General features: G+C 35.8%; 1 protein-coding gene across 3 annotated transcripts in view; it reads right to left on the reverse strand.

Moving 5' to 3' along the window:
- The window catches only part of BTBD9 (BTB domain containing 9), a 409,031-nt gene that overhangs the window by 369,474 nt on the left and 25,889 nt on the right, over window positions 1–13,668 (reverse strand). For all 3 annotated transcript variants that reach the window (XR_014016964.1, XM_081247538.1, XM_081247539.1), the window contains exons 2-3: window positions 3,891–4,102; window positions 191–554 (exon numbers count right to left, since the gene is read on the reverse strand). Coding sequence is in view for 2 of the 3 variants with exons in the window: in XM_081247538.1 (XP_081103664.1) it covers window positions 191–554; window positions 3,891–4,075 (549 nt within the window). In the remaining variant the exon portion in view is untranslated. The remainder of the gene's footprint in view (window positions 1–190; window positions 555–3,890; window positions 4,103–13,668) is intronic.

The following is a 13,668-nucleotide window of genomic DNA, read 5'->3' on the forward strand; positions in this document are numbered from 1 at the left end:
AAGAAAAGAGCAGCAATCTGCCTCTCTCTTATATGATCTAGAGTCTCAGTAGCCAGAGGCAGGTGGCTAGACAACCTCTTCCACACTAATGGTTTTTATGTTTTTATTCTTAGTCCACTGCCATATTTCTAACTTACAGATATAAATAAAACAGTGCATGCCTGTAAATTACTTGTAGACAGTGACACACCTTAGAAAGGGAGAGGAAGCCTTCGCTTGAGAGCACCTCCTGAGCATTTCTGTCCATAAACATGCAGCACATGGAAGTTAACTTGGGAAGGGAGTAGAGACTGGCAACATCAAAAGTCATACAGACATTCTGAATGTTAAGTATGGTGCAGAGGTACTCAGAGGTAGAATCCTCCAGCTCTGGAAATCCATATTTATGAGCCAGGCTCAAAAAGTCCAGCAGCACCTCCTCCTTCTCATCTGTCAGCGTCGCCCGCCCAGTGTAGATGTATTTAAGTAGCATTGTGAATGCTTCTGCAGTGGTGTCTTGGAGAGGGATTTCGGCTTCAGGCTGAGATTCTCGCATTCCACCATATAGTAATGCTCTGCACATCAGAGAAGAAACGCATGAGAAAAACTTCAAATAGGATTTGCTACAAAATTATGAAATAAAGGTTATCAACATTATAAAAAACATACATGTGTTTAATGACACAAAGATTCAGGTGAAGAAATGCATAGTAATAACTTAAAATAGTTCTCTAAAGAAAGACATAATTTAAAAACTATTTTGAATTAATTCTATAAATTGAACTAACAAATAATCCTGAGAGCTCAAGATACATAATAGACATTCATTAATTAGAAAGATGAAAGTGCTCTTTTGAGAGGAACAGTGAAATCAATATAAACCTGTTAAAGGTCAAGAAAGTAGTTTAAAAAGTAAAGCTCCAAAGGAAAAGATAATCAGATGAAAACAATTAAACACAATCAGGCGCCATTCTCCCTGTCAGGCTGGCAGAAATTAAAAACCTGTTAATATTCAGCACTGCAGAAACAATGGAAAAACAGGTTTTCTCATGCACTGCTCTGAGAGTATAAATGGGTATCCCTTTTTGGAAAGGAATTTAAGTAATATCTATTCAAATGTAAAATGTGCATACCCTTCAACTCAGTAATCTCACTTTTAGGATAAAGATAAACGTATAAGATAATACAGCAAGATAAAGATAAATGTATAAGAAGATATATTGAAACAATGGAAAGAATCTTAAATGTCCATCAAGAGGCACATAGTTGAAAAAACTATGATATACACATTCTATGCAGCCATTAGAAAGATCAAGGGAGATCAAAATATACTGTCTTGGAAAGATGTCCAGGATATAGCTGGTAAGTCAGGTTGCAGATCCCTATGTGTTGCATGGGAAAGAGTGTATAACACACACATTTGTATGCACACAGGTATGTATGGATATATCTACTTATATTGAGGGGAAATACATATTAAACTGTTAACAGTGGTTGTCTCTAGGGAATAGGATTAGATGGCTGGAAGGGAAGGGTCTTCATTTGTCAGTTTATAAATTAAAAATGAAATTCATGATGGGATTATGGATAATTTAACTTTTTTATTTTGTCTTTCAGTATTTTTCAGATTAAAAAAAATCCCCACATTATTGCTTATCTGCTCATCTAAATAATGAAAACTAGACAATCCAGTCAGGTAGTAAATTTACATTTCTACCTCTATTACTCTAGGAGAAATAATATGAACCAATTAAAGTTTCCAATACATCAGGAAAGAAAGTGTGGCCAGAGGAGGACTAGGGAGGAGTGCAGAAAAGGAAGAGTAATGAGTGAGAAAGAAAATGTGTAAAAGTGAGAGCAAGAAAATAATGGGACAAAAAGAGACTCCCGTGCTCCTAAGACTCTCAGAGCAGGACTAGCATGTCAAAGTTTCCCTCCATGCTTGCCTAGAACTCCTCCCACCCTCCCCCAGAAAAGCAAGACAGGACATTCTTGCTTGCCTCACAGAAATAGTTGCAACTACCCAGCAAAAGATGCGTGAATATTCTGAGCATACTTCCTCACTGGGTTATAGTATGCCTAAAAACACCTGTGAAGGTTTCCATGAATTCAGAGAGCATTCAATCACAACCTTAAAATTGCTAGATTAAAGGATACCTTCCTGGGGAGATCTTGCCAAGACCTACTCCCACTCCAGTGTGATCCATGGTACTTACCTGGATTCTCGATGCTTTAAAAGTGGTTTTGATGAGGACCCCTAGGAAGCCTAAATATGAACCCCCAACTTGTGGAAGGTTCCCTCCGGTACAGTTAGCTTGTCCTTATCTGGGAACTGATAGGCTCTATGACCACACTCATAAGGTCTCTCCTGACTGCTGACAGTTAACTTTCCTTTGCACATGAACAGTGTCAGCAATGAGAATCAGTCTAAGATTGCATTAGTAATGACTGAGTTTAGCCTGTTGAGCCATCAGATATTGTAAAGGTTCAATACCCACAAAGAGACAGCAAGAACAATAAATGAAGGGAGCATACTCCATTCATTCAATACGATCTTCAGATTTCTAAAAGAACTTGAGTTTCTTTTAAGAATATATTGATCACCTAAAAGATACCCACCTAGAGTTGTCTCAAATTATTTTTGAAAGAGGGAAGATATATAATAGTAACAAATACTAAACATAAGGCTGAAAAGTTCTAAATTAATAAAGAGTGGACTTTTACAAGACACTTTAATATAATGAATTGAAGAATGAAAAGGGAAAGAAGCACAAAAGCGTACAGAGGACAGAGGCTGGTAACAAATAATGACAAGACCAAGGCCAGCTGCCTTGCCTTGATAGGAGCATGTTAGCTAGAACTCTTAATAGACTCCTCTCTTTTCTAAGCCCCTGGCTGTATTTACAGTGGCATTTTATATTTACAAGATGAAACGTTCTAAAAATGTTTATAAAGCACTGTAAGAGTTATAGCTAAACAATAAATATTTCCAAGAAACACACTTTACTACAATATGTGTGACTCTAAGTTGGTTTTGCTGTCTCGGTTAATTCTGACTGTAAAAATCAGAATGCAGTTTTCACTAGAAGGTAACTGAAATTTTATCCATGCCTTCAGCATCTCAATTTCTCAATATCAAGTTTCACAGGCAAATCCATGATTTTTTGGATATGGACTCTTTGGATCTGTCAAGGATACATTATCAGTCAATAATTCAGTGATGATTCCCTTTTAACTAAGATTAGGTAAAATGTAATTAGACCTCAGTTTAACATTTATAAGCCTGGAAATTAGGGGTCAAAGTAACAAACGATAGCTACGTATACGTACAAGTAAGATTTTTACATCAATTAAACACATATTTTGTTTAGTTTTGGCTCTAATATAACTATGAAACTTAGTCTCAGTAAATATTTAAGTTTCCTTTGCTTTGGGGTTGTCAAACTGCATGTCTTAGAGATCTGTTGGGTTACCTACAGGTCCTGGACCTCAGTAGTCTGAAACTAAGATGTATACGTGTTCACTGGCGAGTCCAGAGGTCACTCTACCTGTACGACAAGAGGCCCATCTGCCAATAAATCAGTTTAAGTTCCATTAGCCATCAACTGTGAGGAGAGGGTGAAGGCAACAAAGACTCAGCCTGAGAAATATTGTTGAGACCCTGAAAAATGGTTGATCGGGTACAGTCTAGCCTAAGAAGCCTCCTAACCCTATGATTCTAAGATGACTCCTGAAAGGAAAAGGTGATTTTCAAAACATAACAAAAAGTTGACAAAGATTAAATTCTTATAGATGTTGAATTGAATGACTGCTAGAATTTACTGTTGTTTTGTTACATATTTTTCACAGAGTGGAAAATACCACTGTTTTCTACAAGTGACTTCAATCTTCAAAAAGTAATATACACTTACCGAAAATATTGGCACCTTGCTGCTAAAATTACCCTGTGGGCAGGAAAACGTTTCTTTTCCACAACAAATGTGACGTCGCCATATTCTTCCCCAATCAACAAGGCACCAATATGTTCAGACAAAATGTGCACATGATCAATTTCCCCCACTGCAGTAAAGGGGCGAAGAGGGTGGCTGTTACTCATCTTCTAGAACAGATGATAGGCGTTGATCTATTATATAAAGAAGGGATGAGAGTTAGTGAGGAGAGGGGAGTACACTTCGAAAATCACATACCATAAACACAGATAAGTAAAAATGTATATCTAAAAAAATCACAAAAGAGAGCAATTTCATCATCATTGGTATCTATATTAACCCATCTATTCTGGGAAGCAATTCAGCCTACTTCCATTAACTCCACTATTCTCACTGCCTTATCACACTAAAAGTCAGGATCTTCAAACACTAACTAACAGCACTTGGAGCCATCACAATCTAGAAAATTGTGTTCAAACTACAAGTCCCTTATTTCTCAGTATCTCAGGAAAAGGAAAATCAACAACCAGAAGAGTTCCTCTTTTAGCACAGATATATTTACTAAGGTGGGTATAACTAACTAGACCCAGTGGAAAACTTGTTCAGGCATAGATCTAGGCCTAAATCACAAACAGAATAAACCAAATCATAAGATTTCAAATGATTACAGAGGTTTTGGTCTGAAACCCTCTTAAATATTTTATAAAAAATTATAATCTTCTTAAGTCACAGAAAAATAACTTGACATTTATTAATAGAAGCTTATAGTAAGCATCCTAACCTCCCTCAAAAAAAGAATAACTCCAATATTTTTCTGAAGACTAACTTCTAGTCCAAACTTGCACCCATGATAATCAGGTAGCCTGTGTTTACCAGAACATCATTATATTTAATCTCACTTCCTTGCTTTTGTATGCAATGCCTTTCTACAAATGTAACTGAAAATCAAAGGGCTAAAACTTGATTAACAGCTTTATGTATTAGAAAGGGGAGTTCTTTTCTTCAAAAGCTAAAAATGTTTATATTCTTAAATCTCTACTGTATTTGCAGGTAGTACTTTTCCAGGTGTAAGTAACCCAGCAAGTGGATGAGAGCCCTCACTAGCATGCAGGTGCCTGAAGTGAAGATGTGGCTGACAACTCAGAGGTGAGCCAGCTACCCCTCTGTTGCACCAGAAACTAGAAGAAATGAGCCAGATATGCTCTCTCCACTAGACCTCCACATTTTCTTTTTTTTTTTAATTTTAGAATTTTATTTTCTTATACAGCAGGTTCTTATTAGTTATCCATTTTATACATATTAGTGTATATATGTCAATCCCAATCTCCCAAGACCTCCACACCTCTTGAACTCTCCACTTGTACCAGGATTAAAAATTAAGCCACTCCTAATCTTTAAACTTCCACATCCAGGTCCATTATCAACAAGGTATGTGAGAAACTGTCGTTATCCCCCGAGACTGCAGTGGAAGATCCTCACAGTCCAGTTTCCCCAGTTACTTGTTACTCCATGCCCGCCCCCAACTGAGGAAGCAACAGCAAGGAATGTGATGTAGAAGAACATGGAGGATGAGTTAGGCAAGGAGACACCCACCCCAGGTAAGTAGACAAGCTCCTGGCTCCCTATAGTAGGAACATCAGAGGGCTAGCAGCATACTCCCCTCATTCTCAAGGCAAATCCCTCTCCTTCAACTGCCAACTGCATTCAAAAGCCCTAAAAACTGAATCATCTCCAGTCACTTGTGTGTGAAAGACCAAATTCAGCTTAAGAGGATCCATTTAGGAGTGTCAGCAGATCATGTGAAATTCAATCATCTAACATGTGACACAAGAGTCTAACACAGAAGTTGGCAAACTTTCTGCAAAGGGTCAGATAGTAAATATTTTAGGTTTTGCAGGCTATACAGCCTCTGTCACAACCATTCAACTCTGTCACTGGGAGCCTAAAAGCAGCTAGAGACAGTAAGTAAATTAATGAGCATGGCTTTGTTCCAATAAAACTATTTACAGAAAAGGACCGGATTTAACCCTCAGGCTACAGTTTGCCATCCCTGCTCTAACAAATGATCAAGGACTGACTGTACTCTAGGGCAAAGGATAAGACTGCTTTTGCTTTTTGTTTTGGTTTCTGGCTGGGTTATCCAAACGATGTTCAAAAGAACATGGTCATTTCCTATATCAGACATGAAATTCTGAAAGCTACTGGTACCTGATTTCAAAATCCCATTTTCGTTCAACATGAACTCTCATTATCACTATCCAATAGTTCAATGATAGTGCATGACTCTAAACAAAATAGATGCTTTCCCTAGCTGAAAGGACGCCACACATACACCCACTGAATATGTTCTCTGGTATCATATTATCTTAAAATTTTATCTAGGTCATGAGTGAGACTCAAATGATGAACTAATAACTCTTGATGGACAATGATAGATTTTTGGTTAACTAGCTCAAAGGTAAATTTATAATTCTTCAACTGATACATAATAAACTTTAATACTACGTATATAAATATCTATCTTAAGTTCTCCAGATCTGAACTTCTTAATACATACAATTTCATTTTGCTAAGTTTACATTCTAATTATGCTTTTCCAATTGGAGACATAAAGCAAATATTTCCAGGTATAGAAAACAGACACTTAGTATGGAATCAACACAATCTCTATTGGCATACAGAAATAATTTTAGTTAGACCAGTGATTCTCAATGAGCTTGCCACACATTGGAATCACATGGGGAGCTTAAAAAAGGAAAAAAGATGCTTGAGCCCCACCCACCAGAAATTCTGATTTAATTGGTCTGGAATGTAGAATCCCTATTCTGAAGCCATTCTTATGAGCAGCCTACAAAATAGCCACTGATTTAGACTCTGCTGTTTTAGGTTCACATCCCTTCTCAGGTGCATAAATATACAAAATATCTGCTAAGAAAATTTATTTAGGATATGATTCCATTTTTAATCTTACTGCAAAGAGGCAAATGATGCTAACAAAGTTACCAATGCTATACATCCACTTGCATTTAAAAAAGCATGTTTTAGAAACTACACATCAATAAAATTAATAATTAATTACTTTAATTAATAATAACTTTAATAATAATCAAAGTTAACATTTTAAACCATCAAGTTTAATTTGATAAATAAAACTGAGAAAAAAATTAAAGCTCATGGAGTAAAACTGTTTACTGACATGTTTCTTATGCTTTCATATTTATTATTCTGCTACTAACGACATACGTGGTCTTTGACAAATGTTCTAACTTCCATGAGATTATTTCCATACCTGTAATGACAAAGTTATAGTACATTTTTTAAAGTTATATCTTAAAACTCTGCCACTGCCTTTTAATACCACTGTTTTGTCCTGTCATATGAAATGGACTCTCATAACTCAGCAAATGTCTGGACTCATGACTGTAATTTATTACACAAAAGCATCAAAGGAAGATCAGCAAAGGTTTTGAAAAAGCACATGGGGCAAAGTCTGGGAGAAACCAGACACAAGCTTTCAAGACGCCTCCCCTGGGCTTCCCTGGTGGCACAGTGGTTGAGAGTCCGCCTGCCGATGCAGAGAACACGGGTTCGTGCCCCCGTCCGGGAAGATACCACATACCGCGGAGTGGCTGGGCCCGTGAGCCACGGCCGCTGAGCCTGCGCGTCCGGAGCCTGTGCTCTGCAACGGGAGAGGCCACAACAGTGAGAGGCCCGCGTACCGCAAAAAAAAAAAAAAAAAAGACTCCTCTCCCAATTGAGTTACATCCAACGTGCTAAATTCCCCCAGGAAGCTGTGAAAGCACGTTGCCAACCAGGAAGCTTTTTAGAGACTCAATACCCAGGGTGTTTAGTGAGGGCTGTTCACATAGATAGGAATGAAGACACAGAGCCTAAAAACCTATCCAATACACTTATTTAATCTTAGATTTGGATAGGAGAAAGGGATACTAAGAAAATAACCTACCCCACCTGCCTAAATGTATTCCTAACCCCTGACCTCCTAATATACCAGATCCAAACAGTTTCATGGACAGGTTTCTTCAAAACTTCAAGGATCAGATAATTAGAATGTTATTTAAACTATTCCTGTGCATATGAGAAGTTTTTTGCTTCTTCCTATGAAGCCAGTATAAGCCTGACACGAAGATGTGACCACATTCAGACACTCAAAAATCAGTATATGTGAAAAAAAAAGCCTGTGTATAATATTGGAAAACAGAATTAAGCAGAAGGATTCATGACAAAGTTGGTCAATTCCAAGAAAGAAGTTTGAATATTAGGAAAAATAACTATCATCAAATTAAAAGGTTAAAGGAGAAAAAAATCATATAATTAGCTCAATAAAAGCTAAAATTCCTTTTATTTTAAAAGTTTTAATTGAATAGGAATAGAAGAATACTTTCTAAAATTTATAGACACATACACAGCCTAACTACAACATATATAAGCATCTAGTTAATAATAAAACAGTAGAAACATCTCTAGAAAGTTCAGAAATAAGATAAGGATGTCTATTCATCACTATTAACATTTTTCAGGAACAAAAGACAATACAATTAAGAAAACCAAGTTAAAGGTAAATGGCTTAGGAAACAAACAGGCAAAATAATCACTATTTGCTGATAATCTCATTGCCCACATGAAAAATCCATGAGAATCAACTGAAAAAATATGAGAAGATAAGGAAGGTTCACTAAGGTGACCACATAAAATTATTACAGTTGACCCTTGAACATGGGTTTGAACTGCAGAGTCCACTTATACTCAGATTTTTTCAATAGTAAGTGCTACAGTATTACACGATCCACAACTGTGTATCCTCACATGCGGAGGAAATGCGGATACAGAGGAACCTCAGACATGGAAGGCCGACTATTACATTCAAATTTTCAACTGTGCGGAGGGTAGGCCCCCCAACCATTGAGTTGTTCAAGGGTCAACTGTATATGAAAATATATAGTATCCTTTCATGCCCAAAACAACCAGCTAGAAAATATGAGGGAAATGACCTGAAATCTATAATTGCAAAACATAAGCAATACCTAGGAATAAACTCAGAGAACATGTAAAGCGAGTTATAAAACTCTTCTGAGGGACTTAAAAAAAACAAATGAAGAGACATACGCTGTTTGGAGATGTTGTAAAGAGATCAATCATCTCTAAATCTGTGAAAAAAGCATATTTGGTATTTTATTGTACTTTATATTGTGAACAAAAATAATACATTAGGGACTTGGGTCATGGTCCAGTGGCTAAGGCTCTGCACTCCCAATGCAGGGGGACCGGGGTCCATCCCTGGTCAGGGAACTAGATCCCATATGACACAACTAAAAGTTCCCATGCCACAACTAAATATCCTGCATGTGGCAACAAAGATCCCGCATGCCACAACTAAGACCCGATGCAGCCAAATAAATAAATAAACAAGTAAATATTTTTTAAAAAACAATGTTTTAGCAACAGAAAGCAAAATTCAACAAAACATTCTTGGTAGGGATACACAGTTAAAAACATTTGACAAATGGGCACACATATTAGAACACTGAGAAGGAAAAATGAGAATTTTATATTTACCAAGAAGTTTGTAAAGCTGAGAGACACAGTTCTAATTAACATAGGAATTAAAAGTAACCCTGAAGAGAATCACAACAGAGTTTTTAAAGTAAATTGGGGTAAAGAAGTTCATCTGAAAGAATAAATATGTGATTTCATATATATTCTAAAAAAGAAGAACAATGAGAAGAGGCCAGTTTACTGGATGAGAAAGCAAATCATAAATTAGAATTAAAACAATGTTATATTAGAGAGATATATCACTGAAACATATTAGTCCAGGAAAAAACCCAAGTATACACAAGAATTCAGTATAGTATATATAAATGTAGCATTTCAATTCAGTGGGAGAAAATATGAATTTTTTCAATAAAAAATGTTGGCTGGCCGTTCTGAAAAAAGTAAGCTGGATATTCATACAAGAGCACAAAAATAAATACACAAGAATGTCAACTTCAGCACTTTCTGTAACAGTAAAAAGTCAAAAAAACTTAAAGGTCCATTTAATGGGAATTGGATAAACAAATAATGGTAAGCCTCTACAATGGAATATTAGACAATGATTTTAAAAGAATAAAGTTAAATACTTTGACATTGAAAAAAATTTTAAATATATGTATTTACATGCAAAAAGGCAAGCTGCAAAACAATATTATAATAAAATGTTATTTTGTTAAATACATAGAAAGCAAACACCAAATTGTTAACAAATGTTAACCCAATGGATTAGGGCTGTGGGAAAAATTTTACATAGTGTACTACATATTCCTGTAATGTTTAAAATTTTTATAACAAGAATGTTTTACTGTAATAAAACTATACACAAATATTTCAATAACTTTGGCCACTAAAATTACAAATTAAATTAGTTTTTGAATGAGACAGCAAGTGTTTTAATTTGCCACATCCAGTAGTACCTGATTTAGTGACTAAGACAGAATGGTAAGCAGGACTATATATTACATCCACTGTTAAAAATTAATTAACAACTTGAAGTCAAGGACAAAAAGTTCATTACACTAAGACAGGCAAAAAGTAATGAATATCAGATACCTGGGTAGCATGGCCTACTAGGACAGTCTATCTGATACATCCCAACTAAAGATCCTCACCTTACGAGATTTTCAGTATGACTTTTTCTAAATTTACAGGAGATTTTCTCAGATGCAAACAAAGTGCTCTGAGATTTGCTCCTGTTGACAGTCCCAGAGTCTAAACTTGCTGACATTCACAGGATAGGGCAAGGGTAATCTATTTATTCAAGCTGCTCCTTCAAGGTAAGAGGAAAGAGAAGGGTAGGAAGGCAGGGGGAGCAGGGACTTACTATGAGAGAGGAAATGGTACCGTTCATGATACCATATACAATTATTAGTTGAGGGTTCTGAGACTTCCTATGAATTTATTTACCAGGGATGGTGGTACAGAAACTATACTTTTTTGCGTGGTTGGTTAACTCTCCTGGGTTCAAATGCATCAGAAAAAAAATTAAAAAGACTAAAGCCACAGTACTAAAATTCTCAGGGTTTTTGACTATTTACTCTGCTATAAGAAACCCACACCCACTTGTTCTAACCAAAATAGTAAACAATGTCCATCAATAAAGTGAGAATGCTGTATGTAGTTCACAATGTTGTAATGCTATAATTGCCTCTTATTCAAAAATCCAAGCTGACCTAAATATCAATTTCTTTACTTAAAGCTCACTTCCAGCAGAACTGTTTACAAACTTTTCTTTAACAAGAGCTTACTATATTTTTTAGAATTAAAGTTTACTCTCCAGAGCTTAATCAGGAAATAGACAAAAGGCAAAGTTCCAACAGGTGGGGATGTGAAAGAGTCCTTGAATGCTGTATAAATCTCCCCTGGGAAACCCTCTCCACCACCCCCATATTTCCTGACTGAAAGAACTTTATGGGAAAAAAGACCTTCTGCTCTTTAATTGCAAAATATAAATGATCTTTCTCTTGAGGAAAGAGATGGCATTTATAAGCATATGGTTTAGCAATTTCTTTCTGCTCTTAGTACCCATGTGGTGTGTAATTTGAAGTAGTAATCCTTAAACTTTAAATTAATATCGCTTGGGGAAATAAATGATGTCCTGTCTGCATCTTAAACACTCACAAAAAATCACATTCTGCTTTCTCATTGGAAGGATGACTCACTTCTTTTGATATATACTCTACCCTTGTCATCCAAAAGTCTGAATAAACAGGTGTAGACTGACCATACTAGCAGGTGTAACCTTGATTCTGATATTTTGCAAATCCAATTCTAAACCTTGCAGAAGAGTAGCATCACCAGGCAGTAAAGTGCTATGGTAAGAAGAGTTCCTGGGCATTTTCTGGTCTTGGGATTCCTGAAATCCCTTTTCTCTGGGAAAGATTAAATGATTTCTAACATCCAGTCCAGCTCCAAATTCTTGTCATTCTATGATTTTATATGTTTGTAAACAAATGTTTATAGATATACTCAACTTGGAACACTAAGGAATTGTACCATAAAAATACTTGATGAGATTATTTTATGAAGACTGTACGTAACTCCATTTACCAATTACCACATTGATTCTCCACTTCTTGGCCAAAGGACAAAGTAGTTTCTGAATCTATATATAATTCATTCGATAAGAGATTTATTGAGCTCTCTCTACGATACATGCCCAGTGCTAGGTGATTGAAACACAAAGATTAGTGAAAGATAAAGTTGTTCACTGACCACTGAGGGAGGTAGGGCTAGATGACAAATAATGTCAACTCTAGAACTAGCAGGCCATGATTTTATGATTTGTATAAAGTCAAATACAGTAATCTTCCATAAGTACCATACCAAAACGACTACAAAAAATTATCTGTTATACTCTTGTGTCAGAATAAGAGTTAATATTCAAATAATTAGCAAATTGCTCTCTAAAATGGGGTACTCACATCCTAGGGAGAGTTGAATACAAATCATAGGAATTTGCGAAGAGAATCTTAATACTTATATTGATATATATTTTTAACCGAGCAAAATGAGAAAAAAGGCAGTGTCCTCCTTTGTTCAAGGGAAATATCAGGTTTACCTGGGCCTGCTTACTTGAATTTACCAAAGGTTATATAGTTTAAATTATTGCTCACAAAATGACAAGTGAATTTAAAAGGTTTCCTGCAAGGAAACCACTGATTGAAGATAATGTAACATTGCCAACACAAGCAGACAACAAGAAAATGGCCATTATGACAACTCTACCCCTAGTAATCTGATTTTACAAGAAGGTGACCCCTCCCCAAATAAGTCCTAGAGATCTAATACACAGTATAGTGACTATAGACAACAGTACTGTATTATAATCAAACTTGCTAAGAGACTAGAACTTGATTATTCCAACTACTAAAAAGAAATAATTATGTAACATGATAGAGGTCTTAATTATTGTACAATGGCAATGACATTATAACATGTAAATGTAGCAAATTAACATGTTGTACACCTTGAATTTACAGTTATATGTCAAATATATCTCAGTAAAAAACTGACCCCCAAATTTGAAATTATCAAGGTCATTTGAAACATACACTATTATTAACAATGAACCTCCATATTAAAGGCATTAAATGACTTAAGACTATAGTAGGGAGCTACAGTAATCAAAACAGTACTGTACTGGCACAAAAATAGAAATATAGATCAATGAAACAGGATAGAAAGCCCAGAAATAAACCCACGCACCTATGGTCAATTAATCTATGACACAGGAAGCAAAACTATACAACAAAGAAAAGACAGTCCCTTCAATAAGTGGTTCTGAGAAAATTGGACAGCTACCTGTAAAAGAATGAAATTAGAACATTCTCTAACACCATACACAAAAATATACTCAAAATGGATCAAAGACCTAAATGTAAGGCCAGACACTATAAAACTCTTAGAGGAAAACACAGACAGAACACTCTTTGACATAAATCGCACCAATATCTTTTTTGATCCACCTCCTAGAGTAATGAAAATAAAAACAAAAATAAACAAATGGGACCTAATGAAACTTAAAAGCTTTTGCACAGCAAAGGAAACCATAAAAAAAATAAGACAACCTACAGAATAGGAGAAAATATTTGCAAATGAAGCAACTGGCAAGGGATTAATCCCCAAAATACACAAACAGCTCATGCAGCTCTATGTCAAAAAAACAGCTCAATCCAAAAATGGGCAGAAGACCTAAGGAGACATT

The sequence above is a fragment of the Mesoplodon bidens genome (assembly GCF_964165515.1).
Source record: "Mesoplodon bidens genome assembly, chromosome: 10".
Taxonomy (NCBI): domain Eukaryota; kingdom Metazoa; phylum Chordata; class Mammalia; order Artiodactyla; family Ziphiidae; genus Mesoplodon; species Mesoplodon bidens.